At 37.3% G+C, this 14,687-nt stretch overlaps 1 protein-coding gene and 1 long non-coding RNA gene across 2 annotated transcripts in view; both read right to left on the bottom strand.

Annotated features, from left to right (window-relative positions):
* LOC139045115 (uncharacterized) overlaps nucleotides 1–14,687 on the bottom strand; it is a 121,913-nt gene that overhangs the window by 18,258 nt on the left and 88,968 nt on the right. Inside the window, exon 3 of the long non-coding RNA XR_011502847.1 lies at nucleotides 10,637–10,765. This is a non-coding gene — a long non-coding RNA (uncharacterized lncRNA). The remainder of the gene's footprint in view (nucleotides 1–10,636; nucleotides 10,766–14,687) is intronic.
* On the bottom strand, nucleotides 5,279–10,625 carry LOC123288267 (myb/SANT-like DNA-binding domain-containing protein 7). The gene has a single exon (XM_070508045.1). The coding sequence runs from the start codon at nucleotides 8,564–8,566 to the stop codon at nucleotides 7,691–7,693; it is 876 nt and encodes a 291-aa protein (XP_070364146.1). The 5' UTR covers nucleotides 8,567–10,625; the 3' UTR covers nucleotides 5,279–7,690.

Genomic DNA, 14,687 nt, shown 5'->3' on the forward strand with positions numbered 1-14,687 from the left:
GGAACTAAGACAATGAAAAAAATCTTATAACCATTCATGAGGAAAACTCAATGGAGAAAGAATAGTCTTTTCAACAAATTGTGATGGAACTATTGGACATCCACATCCAAAAAAAAATAATAATCTTACACTTTTGACAAAACTTTGCTGAAAATGGATCATAGACCTAAACATAAAACACAAAATCATAAATCTTTGAGAAGATAACATAGGATAAAATCTAGGCGATCTTGGTTTTAGTGACGACTTTTTCTATACAAACCAAAAATCATGATCCAAGAAAGAAAAAAATGATGTTAGACTTCATTAAAGTTAAAAGTTTCTGCTTTGTGAAAGAAACTGTTAAGAAACTGAAAATATAAGCCACAGATTTGGAGAAAATCTTTGCAAAATGAATATCTAGTAAAGGACTTGTCTCCAAACTATATAAGGAACACTTAAAAACTCAATAATAGGAAAACGAACAACCCAATTTAAAAATGGGCAAATGATGTGGACAGATGCTCAGCAAAGAATATTTATAGATGGCAACTAAGCATGTAAAAAGATGCTCAACATCATAATTCATTAGGGAATTGCAAGTTAAAACAACAATAAGATACCACACCTATTAGAATGACTAAAATCTAAGACACTGACAACACCAAGTGCTGGTGAGCATGTGGAGCAACAGGAACTCACTCGTTGCTGGTGGGAATGCAAAATGGTGCAGCCACTTAAAAGACAGTCTGGCAGTTTTTTCAAAAGTTAAGCATAGTCTTACCTTATGATCCAGAAATCACACTTATTATGTGCTGATTTATGTTGCACCAGAAAGATATGTTGTAATCTTAACCCCTGGTACTTGGGAATGTGACCTTATTTGGAAACAGGGTCTTTACAGAGGTTATCAAGTCAAAATAAGGTCATTAAGGTGGACCCTGATCCATTATGACTAGTGTCCTTATAAAAGGGGAAAATTGGACACAGAGACAGACATGCACAGAGTAAAGATGAAATGATGGCACAGAGGAAAACACCACATGAAGAAGAAGGCAGAGGTTCGAGTAAGGCATCTACAATCCAAGGAACACCAAAGATTGCCAGCAAATCACCAGAAGCTAGGAGAGGAGTATGGAACAGATTCTCCCTCACAGCCCTAAGAAGGAGCCCACCCTATTGACAGCTTGATTTCAGGCTTCCAGCCTCTAGAACTGTGAGACAATACATTTCTCTTGTTCTTAGCCACCTGGTTTGTGGTACTTTGTTATAGCTGCCTCGGGAAACTAATACAGAACTGCTGAGTATTTACTCAAATGAATTGAAAATTTGTGTCCACACAAAAGCCTGTGTATGACTATTTATAGCAGCTTTAAACATAATTACCAAAACTTGGAATTGACCAAGATGCCTTTCAGTAGGTGAATGGATAAATAAACTCTGATACATCTAAGCAAAGGAGGATTATTCAGTGATAAAAAGAAATGAGCTATCAAACCATGAAAAGACACAGAGGAAATTTAAACGCATATTGCTAAGTGAAAGAAACCAGTCTGAAAAGGCTATATATTGTATGATTCTAGCTATATGATATTCTGGAAAAAAGCACAACTATAGAGACAGTAAAATCATCAGTGGTTGCCAGAGGGTTGGCAGGAGGGCAGGAGAGATGAACAGATAGAGCACAGGTGATTTTTAGGGAGTGAAACTATTCTGTATGATACTATAATGGCAGATACATAACATTATGCATTTGTCAAAACCCATGGAACTGTGCAACACAAAGAATGAACCCTAATGTAAACTACAGAATTTATTTAATGATAATGTATAATCAACTGTAACAAATGTACCAGAGTAGCAAGATGCTAATAATAAGGGAAAGCGTGTGCAGGGCTGTGGGGATGGGTAAAAGAGGATATATGGGAATTCTCTGTACTTTCTTTCCAATTTTTCAGTAAACCTTAAACTTCTCTAAAAACTGAAGTCTATTAATTAAGAAAAACACACTCCAACCTTTATTAGCTGTGTGTCCTTGAATGATTTATCTTCCCTGTGCCTTGGTTTTCTCTTCTGTAAAAAAGGAACTAAAAACAGAACTACTTTATAGGGTTGTTGTGAGAATTAAATGTGATAATACATGTAAATTGCTTAGCACAGTGCCTCGTACTTAGTTGGTACTCAAATATGTTGCTAACCATTTAAAGAGAAGTCAGGGTTTCATAGACGTCATGTATTTGTATTTGTTTTTGAAATGGAAGTTTTTGACATGCCTAGATTCTAGCCTGTTGGAAATTTAATATATGTATATAGAGAGTTTAATTTTATTATGTTTCACATTTTGCCTGTGACTGGTACATAGTGTTGAAACAAGCATTTTAAATAAGAGAATCTACTGGTAACATGTGTTTTCCCATAAGGGCTAGAGGACCTTATACAACTCCTTGAGCTTATGCAGCAGATGTAAACATTGTATGAAATTTACCAAGTGGAGTTACTATGACGGATAACTGTGGACATATCTTAAAAGCCTCATCTCTAGGGCTCTATTAAAACAATCCTGTTCAGACAAACAATAGTTTAGAACCATATTAGTGCACATATGAGATCTTTAGGGACATTTAATAATAGCTTATCTCTTCTTATTTTATTAGAAATCTTGCCTTTACTAGAAGGTGAGGTTGAAAATCAGTTTTATGTTGTCTAATTCAATTTTAAAACCCAGCAACATAAAGCTCATAGGCTGGTAGCAGTATTTGTAAATTAAAGATTTCTTTAATCTTCAGTGACAGAGATTTATGAAACATTGCTTTAAACTGAGCTTCATGTGGTAAAGCAAATTGAGTTTATTTTATAGACAAAAGCTATTTGATGAAACCCATAGATTACTTTGGCCACTGAAGGGTATAAATTATCTCTAACTAAATTTTGTCAGTACTGTATGTTAAGCTATTTAGATAAAACATGTTTTTGACATTTATTGCAAAATGATACCTTCTTCTAGACTCCTGAATTCTCTGGAGTTGAGTATAGAATGAATCATTAAGGGAATTAGTAATCCTTCTCTTGACATGAATTGTATTATCCAAGGATGTGAAAATTTGAATGTATTTTTCTAAGTAAATTATTGTGAAAAGGTATCCAAACTTATTATGATGAATTTGAGGCATGCCAAAATATTATACAACCCACATGCATAATTTCTAGGAAAATTCACTGTCATTATTTAGGATTTTTAATGTGTATTCTTCCCTACAGGGTGTAATCCCACGTAGAGGTGAAGGGAAGTAAATCATTGTGATGATGGTGGTGCTTGCTCATACGAAGAAAGCAGTTCTTACAGAGAGTGAGGCTTTCTAGTGGACACCCCACCACCAATGTTGGTGTTGCTGTTGTTATTTTCCTCTAGCAACAGCAAAAAGGCATTCATTATGAGCAAAGCTCTGTGCTAGAAAGAAGCAAAATATTTTTTAAAACTCCAAGGAACAAAACATTTAATGGGCAAAACAGGCTAATGTGTATGTGTGTATAAACATTGAAACAGACAACCAACCACAGGGCTTGACAACTGGGGAGGTATGAAAGATTAAGAATGGGTGGATGGTTTTAAATAAACCCACTATACCTGGACCCAAGAAAATCATTATTTGGTAATATTTGTAATCCATTTAGTGCAACATTCAAATTTTTCTTTATAGCATCTGTCATTAAACATTTCAATTTAATAATTTAATTATGAATTATATTGGCTGCCACTAATTGGGAAGGAGATAATAAGCTTTTGATTAATAGAGTTTTTTTGCTAAAAAATGCTTCTGTAAACAAACCTAGCCCAAAACATTGCAACTTTTATTTGTGTTATTTATATAGAACCATGGTGGCCCTAATACGCATGGCACATAGCCTTCCATCCTAGCTAGCATAATTTAAGCAAAATGTCATGTCTCTGTTTCAAGAACACCCTGGTAGAGATGTTAGAAAAGAATATATTTCATGAATTCATTGACCAAAGCATTTTCCACTCTAACGATTTTGTCTTTTCACAGCTAATATTAATCTATTTACATTTGTCTATTAATTACATACGTGGACTTTTTTCCACCATATATATTTTTTCTTGTTTACCATGCTCTTCCTTAACTTGCTTTCATTTTCTTTCCTATCTTCTGTTAGACTGATGATCTTTGCCTTACTTTAATTTTTAATTTCATCTGCTGGTTTAGATGCTACAGATTCTATTTTCTTTTAGTTATCCTTACATTCTTTTAACAATCAGATTTAAAAATAATATTTTCTCTTAAAGTCTACATTTGTCTACAATAGCACTATTCTTCTCCCCAAGATGAGAATTTATGTATACTTTTCACCAAGACTTTCTATTTTCCTTATTATTTGGTTTTAAAATATTAGCCCTACTTTTATTTTATGTAATTTTACAATCAAATCTTAATTAAATTTAATAAAAAATTATTTATTTATCAGTTTTTTTATTCCATTCTTGGCTAGACCAATAGCAAATATTTGATATCATTATATCTCACAGGGATAATTGCAAAGCCTACTCCTGGAAAAGGTAGTCTATGTGCAAAAGGAGTTGTAGCGTCCTGCCAACTCTATTGTAACTTATGAACACATATGGAAAATTTGGGAGCACATATGGAAGTAGATTTTAATGGTCTTAGACCAAAGACCAAAGAGTATAAAATATATGATTATATCGGGTTGAATTTATCACTATGAGTGTACTCACTGGAGTTCAGGGTCTGTTGGCTCTAGCAGCTTGGAGTGGGATTAGCTGTACTAGGTTGGTTAATTGAAACTTGGACACAACTGTTTCTTACAGTAGAGTGAAGTGAGATGCCAGAACTTCTTTTATATATTTTAGAGGAAGGAGTCCTATGGATTAGTGAGATAGAAATATGAGAGTAGACATATTTATATTCAACTAGGTCAGTCAGTCCCTAACTATGTATCTAGGAGGGTCTGGAGGACGTACACTTCACCAAGGCATTAAGAAATACATTGGTGAGTGGAGCACCGTAATCCTTGAAAAGTTTTGCTTTTGTTACCCTCTATAGAGGGTAAATAAAAATATGGTGGAAGATGCACCTATTGATTGAGTTCCCTAATTTCAATAAGAATAATGGGCTTAATACTTCAAAGATGATGATTTTTAAAACATCCATATTTCAGTCCTCTGTTTGGTCGTTAAAAAGCCACATAGGCCCTGTAGAATGTCTGTATAGTATTGATTCAGTGGTGACTCCAACCACAATTGCAATTGTTATGATGTCTTTATTATGTCAAATCAACACAGCCCCTGACAGTTATACAACTACTGTCTTAGCAAAAATTTTCTGTTACATAATAGCCGGTAAAGACAATCAGAAGCAATTTGCCTTTGCCTATCATGATCAATAGTACATTTTCATTATCTTGCCTCCAGGATAGTCAATGCTCCTGATTTTGTTCATAATATAGTCGTAAAAGTCTACAGGGTTCTTAAACATTCTACCTCAATGAGGTCCATTACATGTATAACATTATGCTAATTGGATTTGGTGACCAGGAATGAGCAAGCACCTAGATGTCTCGGTAAGAAACATCTAAGCCAGAAGATGAGAAATAAAATTTCAGGAGATAGCCACATTGGTGAAGTTTCTAAGAATTGAATGGTCTCAGAAATGTCAGAATAACCCCTTAAATGTAAGAAAGAAGTGGTTCTACCTTGTACTGCTATACACAAAGAAAGAATCACAACAATTGGTGGACATTTTTGTATATTAAAGTTAACAAATTTCATATTTGGAGATGCTCTTTCAACCTATTTACTGAGTAAACCGCAGATTTTGAGAGGAGCCCAGAACAAGAGAAAGATCTGCAACAGGTCAAGGTTTCAGAGAAAGCTTCTTTGACCCAATAGATCCAATTGCACATAAAGCCTAGACAAGGATGCTGCACAAAGCCTCTGCTTCATTCCAAAGAGAGCATAATGCATACCTCTAAGATTTTGGGTAAGTTTCTCTTGTGTGCTGCATTCCAATAAGGAGCATGATAATAGATCCCATACCAGAACTAGACTATTGTGTTTCCAGGTCAGTGAAGGGTGTTTTGTGGTTTGTTTGGACGATAACTGGGTATTCCAATGGTAACTAGAACAATAACTCGAATGCTTGAACTTTATTGAAGTGGATAGGCAATGCTTCTGCAAATCAGAGGCCCCTGGCTAGTGACCCCTATTTTCTAGCAAGAGGCATAGTCACACAGGCCATGTGTTTTAGGACTTTCCTATTTTCATTTCCATTTAAACAGAACACATCGCACCCTAACATGCTATCCTGTCTTGGACTAGTATACTTAGTTTTAGAAGAAGATCAAGGATGAAATCAGAAGAGCATCATTCCTCCCATATAGGTTCAGTGTAATTCTAATCTCCCTTTCCCACTCATGGAGCCTGCTTACTTCTGGGAACGTCCCCTCAAGACCATTAATAATAATAATAAAAAAAAGAATGTTATCTTTGGTCTCTAGTTCATGATACAGTCAACATAAGAGATAAGTCACAAATTAATAACCTGCAATTCAAATCCTTATCATTAGTAGATGGTACCACTCCCAGGAGACTACTTTCTTAACCACCCTTGGATATATTCTTTACTTACATTTAATATTTTATAAAACAGCCAATATCTCATTAAATCAAAGATTACCAATATGAACCATAATACATGATTGTGGCTCCCTGTCAGTTCTGAAGGATATTCTTATAGTGATAAGAGACTAAGAACCAGTAAAATGGAAAGACAGTTTGACTATTGAGTGCTTACTCGTAGGTATGTCATAGAGCAGTTAAAATACGAGGTAAAGGTACAAATACATGTTGTGTCTCTATTAGTCTAATAAGCTATAGAGGGATTTAAAAAATGAAGATCTTAAATTCCAGGAAGTAGCCAAGGTAAGTTAGTAAAGATTCAAGCAATGAGGTCATATATACAACCATAATTCTATATCTTGTCAACTAAAGTGCCTCACCGTAGCCTTACCTTGGCCAAGGTCATATGCATTAATAACTTACGTGTGTATAGTGCTTTTAAACTTTTAAATCCTTTCACATCTATTAGTCACTTCATCCTCACAACAACCCTGTGAGGTAGGCAGCTCAGGAGTTACTATCTAGCCCGCATTTGACAGATGAGGAAACTGGTGTAGAGCGGTAAACTAAATTGCCTCACATTACTGACAAAGCCACGGCTAACTAGCTGTCTGGACTTGGCTCCATCTATTTTCTTTTAGGCCACCTCTTACATATCTGAAAGGTCTTTCAATCAGCGGAGAAGCTTGGGAAAAGTAACTAGCATATATATTCCTACCACTCTGCATATTAATGGTTCGTCCATTCTTTTTTTCCTGAGGAGATAGAAAAAGAGCCAGGGTACCAGAAGAAAGATGTTGGAACTGGGCTTCTATCGGTTTAGGAAACACAACCTTTTGTAATCAGTTCCTAACTTTTGGTATTCGAAATTAACCTCTGAAGAAATTTTTCAAGCCCTAGCTGAAAAGCACTGGTGGCCTCTTCCACTGCTGTCACCAAGCGTCTGACTGAGATCACGGCATCCCTGCGGAGCTCGTTGGCCGTATCTTGCTGAGCACTGGCCTCCTCACCAATAGCAATTAGCCTGTCCAATTTTTCTTCCTCACGCTTGGAAAGTTCTCATGCCAATCTCCTGTTTTCTCCCAACTTAGCTGCAATAGTCCTGGCTACTGAACGCCTTCTTTGCCTTGCCCACCTTGGAGGGGGCTCACTGGTCAAAGGCCTGTCCTCACCAGAAACAAAAGGAATTCTGGAGGAGGAGACTGGAGGTTGCTGTGTGGAGGCCACCCCAGGAGTGTTTCGGCTGGTGCTGGTGCAGGGACTGGGCTCACCGGACACAGCCAGTCTGGTCATGGAGCTGCTCTGACAGGAAGTAACTGCACCTCTGAAAAGGTGGTGGGAGCTGCTGCAGCTGGGAGTCCCTTGAGAGCACCCTGCACCCAAGGATTCATCCCAGGAGTCCTCAACGTCACTGGTTTCTTGCATCTGCTCAATGATTCTCAGCTGACAATCCTCATCTGAGTCCTTAACTGTTTTCAAGGTAGGCTGATGATCTACTGCCTGAGTCCTTTTTGCTCTCAGAATGCTGATTCCCTCTTCCCCTGGGGTGTCAGAGGCCACTAAGTTCTGATCACAGTGCTTGGCCCAAGCAGCATGCTCCAGTAAGTTGTCTGGGTCAGTCACTATCTGATTTTGGAGAAGCTGATCCAATGTATCATAAAATGGACAGTGTGGTGGATCACCCATACTTGTGGCATGGGCAACATATGCCTTTAAATACAATACCTTCAGAACTTTAAACTTGGAGCGGCACAGACGTTTGGTGCGGCAGAAGCCTTCCTGCTGCATTTGTTTAGACACAGCCTGATAGACATCTGTATTATCATGCACGGTCTGGAGGTGCTGAATATACTCTGCCTCACCTAGTATGGAGAGAAGAGTTCGTGCCTCCTGTGTGGACCACTGGATGCCCGCACTGCTATTGGAACTGCCCATAGTGGACTGGGAAGGAAGGCCAGCTGAAGGAAGCTCCTGGGCAGCAAGGTGCAAATCTGAAGGTGTGGGGAAGTTCTGTGTGCTCAGTGTATTTCCAGGAGCCAGCAGATTCTTCCCTCTCAGGGCTAATTGCTGAGAAGCCAGGTCCAAGGACCGAATTTCTGGCTGGAAGGCCACAGGGGAATGAAAGTTACAGGTAGGGTGGAAGGATAATTGCGGCAGCAAGTTAAGTGGTGCTACCTGTAAGTAGGTGGCAAACAGGTAGGATGCCAAGACTGAGAAAGCCCAACTTTGGGAGTTTACCCAGGATGGGTACTGGAGCAGCGGCTAAAAAGAGCCTTACTGACTTGATAACAAGGGGACTGGCTCCTCCGCAAAGGGCAGAATGCTTCCAAGGCTGAGACCTGGTACTACTGTGGATCTGTAAAAATCACCACTGTCTACTAAGAAGACAGACCGAGGAGGGAAATACCTGGACCATGAGGCAGCTCACTCTGGAAAAGTGTATGCAGGACCATGGTGTAGCAAGACGTCTGAAGGGTGCTCATGCTTTAATAACCTTGGCCTAAGTAGCACGCTATGGCTATACATTAGCATCTGACTGTCACCAGTGCATTCCTTTGTCAAAAGGCAACTTTCAGGGCCAGAAAAGAGAGCTTAAGTTGTTCCTGCTAATACAAACTTTTTGCATAGTATAGCAGAAGACAACCACATCATTACTTGAACCATCTGCCCTAAAACAGCAAGCAGGGGATAAATGTATGGAAACGTTCTGCATCTTGATTATATCAATGTCAGTATAGTTTTGCAAGATGTTACCATTGGGAGAAAGTGGTAAATCCAGTAATACACTGGATCTCTCTGTATTATTTCTTACAATAGTATGTAAATCTACAATTATCTCAAAATAAAAACATGTAATTAAAAAATACATATTGTTGGCTGCTTACAGTGAATCTAGCTTCCAAAACTATCTTCAATTCCCTGCTTTTTTTCAGTTTATAATTTGAAAATTTGACACCAACTGATTTATTTCCAACATGCTCAATACTAAATTTTGTCAACAGGTAAATGGATATGGGAGTACATTTAACATCACAAAAGTCTGAATTCTCTCCAAAATACTACAGTTTTTGGCTTAATGCATAGATATCGTTCTGCCAAGGATCTGCTTTACTTTCCTTACTGTATTTGAAATATTTCTTATTCTACTTTGTTTTGCTGCCAATCCAACAACCTCTTCATTTTCTGAGTAAGCAAAAACAGCTGGGGTAACTCGGTCACCTACATCATTTGCAACCACATTAGCCCGGCCATCCTTATAAATGGCCACGCAGGCTGAGGTACAGCCTAGGTGAACTCCGATGGCCGCCATGAGGCGGCAGAGACCTCTGCAGCAGGAGCGAGCGGGCCCCCAGCAGCAACAGCTCCGGCTTCGGAATTGCCCCATCAGGCACCGTGGAGACTTCACGTTCCCGCCCGTCCCTGCCTCTGGGCCGACCACCGCGGCCTCCCGCGTCGCCGCCAATCAGCGTGAAACGGTTGTATTCTTGATCTTGGGCCCTTGGTTCCCTTCTCGAAGGCTATGGTGGATTTGAGGACAAGATGTCTAGCTTTCTGCAGCAAATTATCAAACAAATGAGGACGAATGACGAAACAACACATGCATCAGGCGTGGGATGAAGTTTATAATGAGGAACTTCTGATATGAGACGATTAGTAGCTTTGCAGTTCCCCCTGAAAAGGCACTGTGGAGAATCATACAGTAAGGCAAGGCGGCTAGATATGAGAGCTGGCCCCTGGCTAAAGAAGCACCATCACATGACCTGGACTGTCGGCCCAGTGTTGTAGTCACAGCTCTAGGATTTGATAGAACTTTGGCTGTTAGCCCTGATCTACCACAGCGGTGTTTTTGGTTAGGAGAGCACAAACTCCTCTCTAATGATCAGGGACTGGGGTCCACGCCTTGCAGTTGTAGATATATGACAGAACAAATCCCTGGCTTCTGACTCTGATCCACCACTGCCTTAGCATTCTCACAGAGTTGAATTCCTTAGTACTTGTCTGTACCTCTTTTCTTTGGAGCAGTTTGAGTTTCCAGTTGGTCTTGTTCTGCAGGCAGCTAACACCCTCTCAAGAAGACTAGCCTGCAGGGGATCAGCCTTAGAAAAGTTCACTCTTCTTACCTCTGATTCGAATCTGTGAAAAGAAATGCCGAGAAACATTATGTGATTCGAAAGAAACAACAAAACAAACTTTGGAGATGACATATTCACATGGTAGATGAACCCTTTGTAAAAGATAAGATCGTATTGAAACTCTGCAGAGGTTTGTGTATTGATGGTGCTGCAGCAATGATAGGAAGGTATAAAAGCTTTACACATTAAGTTCAATTTGAAAACTCTGAAACTGAAGTAATACATTTTTCTATTCACAGAGGATCTCTTATATGTAAAGGTTTACCTGGAGTTCTGGAATCCACATTAAATAATGTTGTCAAAATGATAAATCTATTAAAATTCAAGCCTCAACATTCCAATTCTATGTTCAGCTTTATTTAAAGAAATAGGATCATAATACCACACTCTACTGTTTCATAATGAAGTATGCTGATAATAAAAAGAAAGAGATTGATCAGGAGTTTGCAAACTAAAAGAAGACTGGTAATATATATGTATGTGTGTGTGTGGTAACTGCATTTGCATGATTCTCACTGAGGAGATATTATTGAAGGAGAGTGATTGGCCTACAAAAATTACTTATGAATTGGAGATTTTGGAACATCCAAATAAAATTAACAGAAAAGTGCAAGGTCAGTAATAGATATATATATGTATACTGAAAAGGTTTGTGAATTAACAGTCAAAATTCAGATTCAGCTTTGGAAAAATGATTTAAAAAATGCTTTCTAGTTATATTTAATTTGGGTTAGAATTTGAACCCTGAAGAAAAATTATTAAAATTCATAGAAAAAAAATCTATGTAAGATATAGGGAAAGACTCAATAGTGTGTGTGCATTTTTAGTAATTTTTTTATATATAATCTACGTATAACATTGTGTGAGTTTAAGATGTGCAACATGTTGATTTGATACATTTATGTATTGCAATATAATTACCACCATGGCATTAGCTAATGCCTCTATCGTGTCACATAATTATCATTTATTTTTTGTGGTGAGAATATTTAAGATCTAGTCTCGGCAACTTTGAAGTATATAACACATTATTGTTGACAATAATCGTTATGCTGTCCATTAGCTCTCCAGAACTTAATCACTTTCTAGTTGCAAGTTAGTACTCTTTGACCAACATCTCAAATCCCCTCTCCCCTGGTAGTTACCATTCTACTCTCTGTTTCTATGAGTTCAGCTTCTTTAGATTCCACAAATAAGTGATATCATACGGTGTTTGTCTTTCTCTGTCTGACATCTCACTGAGCATAATGCCCTCAAGTCTCATCCATGTTGTTGCAAATTTCCTTCTTTCTCATGCCTGAAGAATATTCCTTTGTATGTATACACACATGCACACAAATATATATACACACACACACACCGTATCTTCTTTATCCCCTCATCCATTGATGGATAATTAGTTTGTTTCCATATCTTGGCTATTGTGAATAATGCTGCAATGAACATAGGAGTGCAGATATCTTTTCAATAATCTTGTTCTCATTTCCTTTGGATATATACCCAGAAGTATGATTGCTAGATTATATGATAGTTCTATTTTTAATTTTTTGAGGAACTGGTTTCCAGGGTGGCTGCACCAATTTACATTCCCACCAACCGTGCACAAGCGTTCCCTTTTCTCCACATCCTTGCCAGCACTTATCTCGTCTTCTTGATGATAGCCATTCTAACAAGTGCAAAGTGATATCTTATCGTGGTTTTGATTTGTATTTCCCTGATGATTAGTGATGATGAACATGTTTTCATGTATCTGTAGGCCATTTGGATTTCTTTGGAAAAATGTCTCTTTAGTTCCTCTGCCCATTTTATATTCAGATTGCTTTTTTGTTATTGAGTTGTATGAATTCTTTATAGAACTTAAATATAAGACCTTATACCTTAAAACTCCTAGAAAAAAACATAGGGAACAAGTTCCTTGACATTGGTCTCGGCAATAATTTTTTGGATATGACAACAAAAGTACAAGCAACAAAAGCAAAACTCAACAAGTGGGACTACATCAAACCAAAAAACTTCTGCACAGTAAAAGAAACAGTCAACAAAATGAAAAGGCAACCTATGGAATGGGAGAAAATGTTTGTAAACCATATATTGTATACAGGGTTAATATCCAAAATATATTAATACTTTAAAAATTTTAGAATAGTTTTAGACTTTTAGAAAACTTGTGAAATAGTATAGAGAATTCTCATATACCTCACACCCATTTTCCCCTATTAATAACATCTTAAATTAGTATGCAATATTCGCCATAATTAACAAACCAGTATTATACGTTATTATTAACTAAAGTCTATACTTTGTCCAGATTTCCTTAATTTTTAACCTCATGTTCTTTTTCTGCTCTGAGATCTCATCCAGGATACCACATTGCATTTAGTCATTATGTCGCTTTAGGCCCTTTTGGCTGTGATAGTTTCTTAGGCTTTCCTTATTTTTGAAGACCTTGACAGTTTTGAGGATTACTAGTCAGGTATTTTATAGACTTATCCTTAATTAATTTTGTCTGATGTTTTTCTCATGATTAAACTGGGGTTATGAATTTTTAGGAGGAAGACCATGGAGGTAAAGTGCCGTTCTCATCGTATCATATCAAGTGTACATACTATTGACATGACTTTTCCCTGTTGATGTTAACTTTGATCACCCGGTTGAGGTAGTGTTTCTCAAATTTTTCCACAGTAAGTTACTTTTCCAGCCTCTTTCCATAGTGTGCTCTTTGGAAGGAAGTCGCTGTATAGCCAGAGTTAAGGAGTAAGGAGTTATGCTCCAGCTCATTGAGTATACAGTATCTGTATAACTTATTTGGATTTATCTATATGAACTATTCTCCCCCATTTATTTCTTTATTCAATCATTTATTTTTATTAGTATGGACTCATAGATATGTATTTTATACTTTGAGTTATAATCCAATAATACCAATATTGCCTTATTTACAGCAAAAATTGTTCTATCTTTGATTATGAGGAACTCTTTTGCTTGGTTCCCATGCACCATTGACATACCTTAATCACTGTATTTTCCTTCCTAACCTGTGTATTTACCTACATCTATAACAATTGATATTTGTATCTGTCTGTATCTATATTAAGTTAAACATGAGTTTATACTGGTATCTCCAACTCTAATCCAATATTACATGGATCATTCTAGCCTTCATCCTTGCTTATTTGTAACCTTCTGTTCCAATATGGAGAAACTTGGCTTCCACTATCTGCAATCCATTTACTTAATTATTAAAGTGAACTATATATTTATAGTGGTTTAATAATTGTTAATCTGTGCCCCTGTGGAGGGAAAAAAAAGTTTGTCCACTATAGTATAGTGCTCATGTACTGTCCCTTTTGATTTTAGTCTCCATTCATTTCTAAATTACTTAGGTGAGCATCCTTTTTCCCAATGTACTTTGGTGAGATTGTTTCATACACTTGTGATACAGTTAGATTGTTTTGTCACCGTCTGTATTCCATCCTGGGATTCCCTCAACCTCCTAAAAGGTTTAAATAAAATGTGTATCCATTTGGGTTCACTCTTTGTGCGGTGAAGTTCTATGGGTTTTGACAAATTCATGGTCATGTAGCTGCCAGTACAGTACCACACAGAAGAATTTCACCATCCTAAAAAATCCCCTGTGTTCTATCTATTCATCTCTTCCCACTTCAACTCAACCTGTGCAAACACTGATCTATTTACCATCTCAATTGTTTTGCCTTTTCCAGAATGTCATATAAATGCAATCATACAGTATATAGCCTTTGCACACTGGCTTCTTTCACTAGAAATATGTAGTTAAGATTCATCCTTGTTATTTACATGGCTTGATAGCCTATTTATTTTAATCATTGTCAATGATCTTAATCATTGACTAATATTTCATTATATGGATGTACCACATTTTATCCATTGATCTATTGAAGAAC

The sequence above is a fragment of the Equus asinus genome, chromosome 1 (assembly GCF_041296235.1).
Source record: "Equus asinus isolate D_3611 breed Donkey chromosome 1, EquAss-T2T_v2, whole genome shotgun sequence".
Classification (NCBI taxonomy): domain Eukaryota; kingdom Metazoa; phylum Chordata; class Mammalia; order Perissodactyla; family Equidae; genus Equus; species Equus asinus.

Coding starts and splice junctions, on each gene's coding strand:
- LOC123288267 (XM_070508045.1), bottom strand. CDS start 8,566: ATGGGCAGTTCCAATAGCAGTGCGGGCATCCAGTGGTCCACACAGGAG.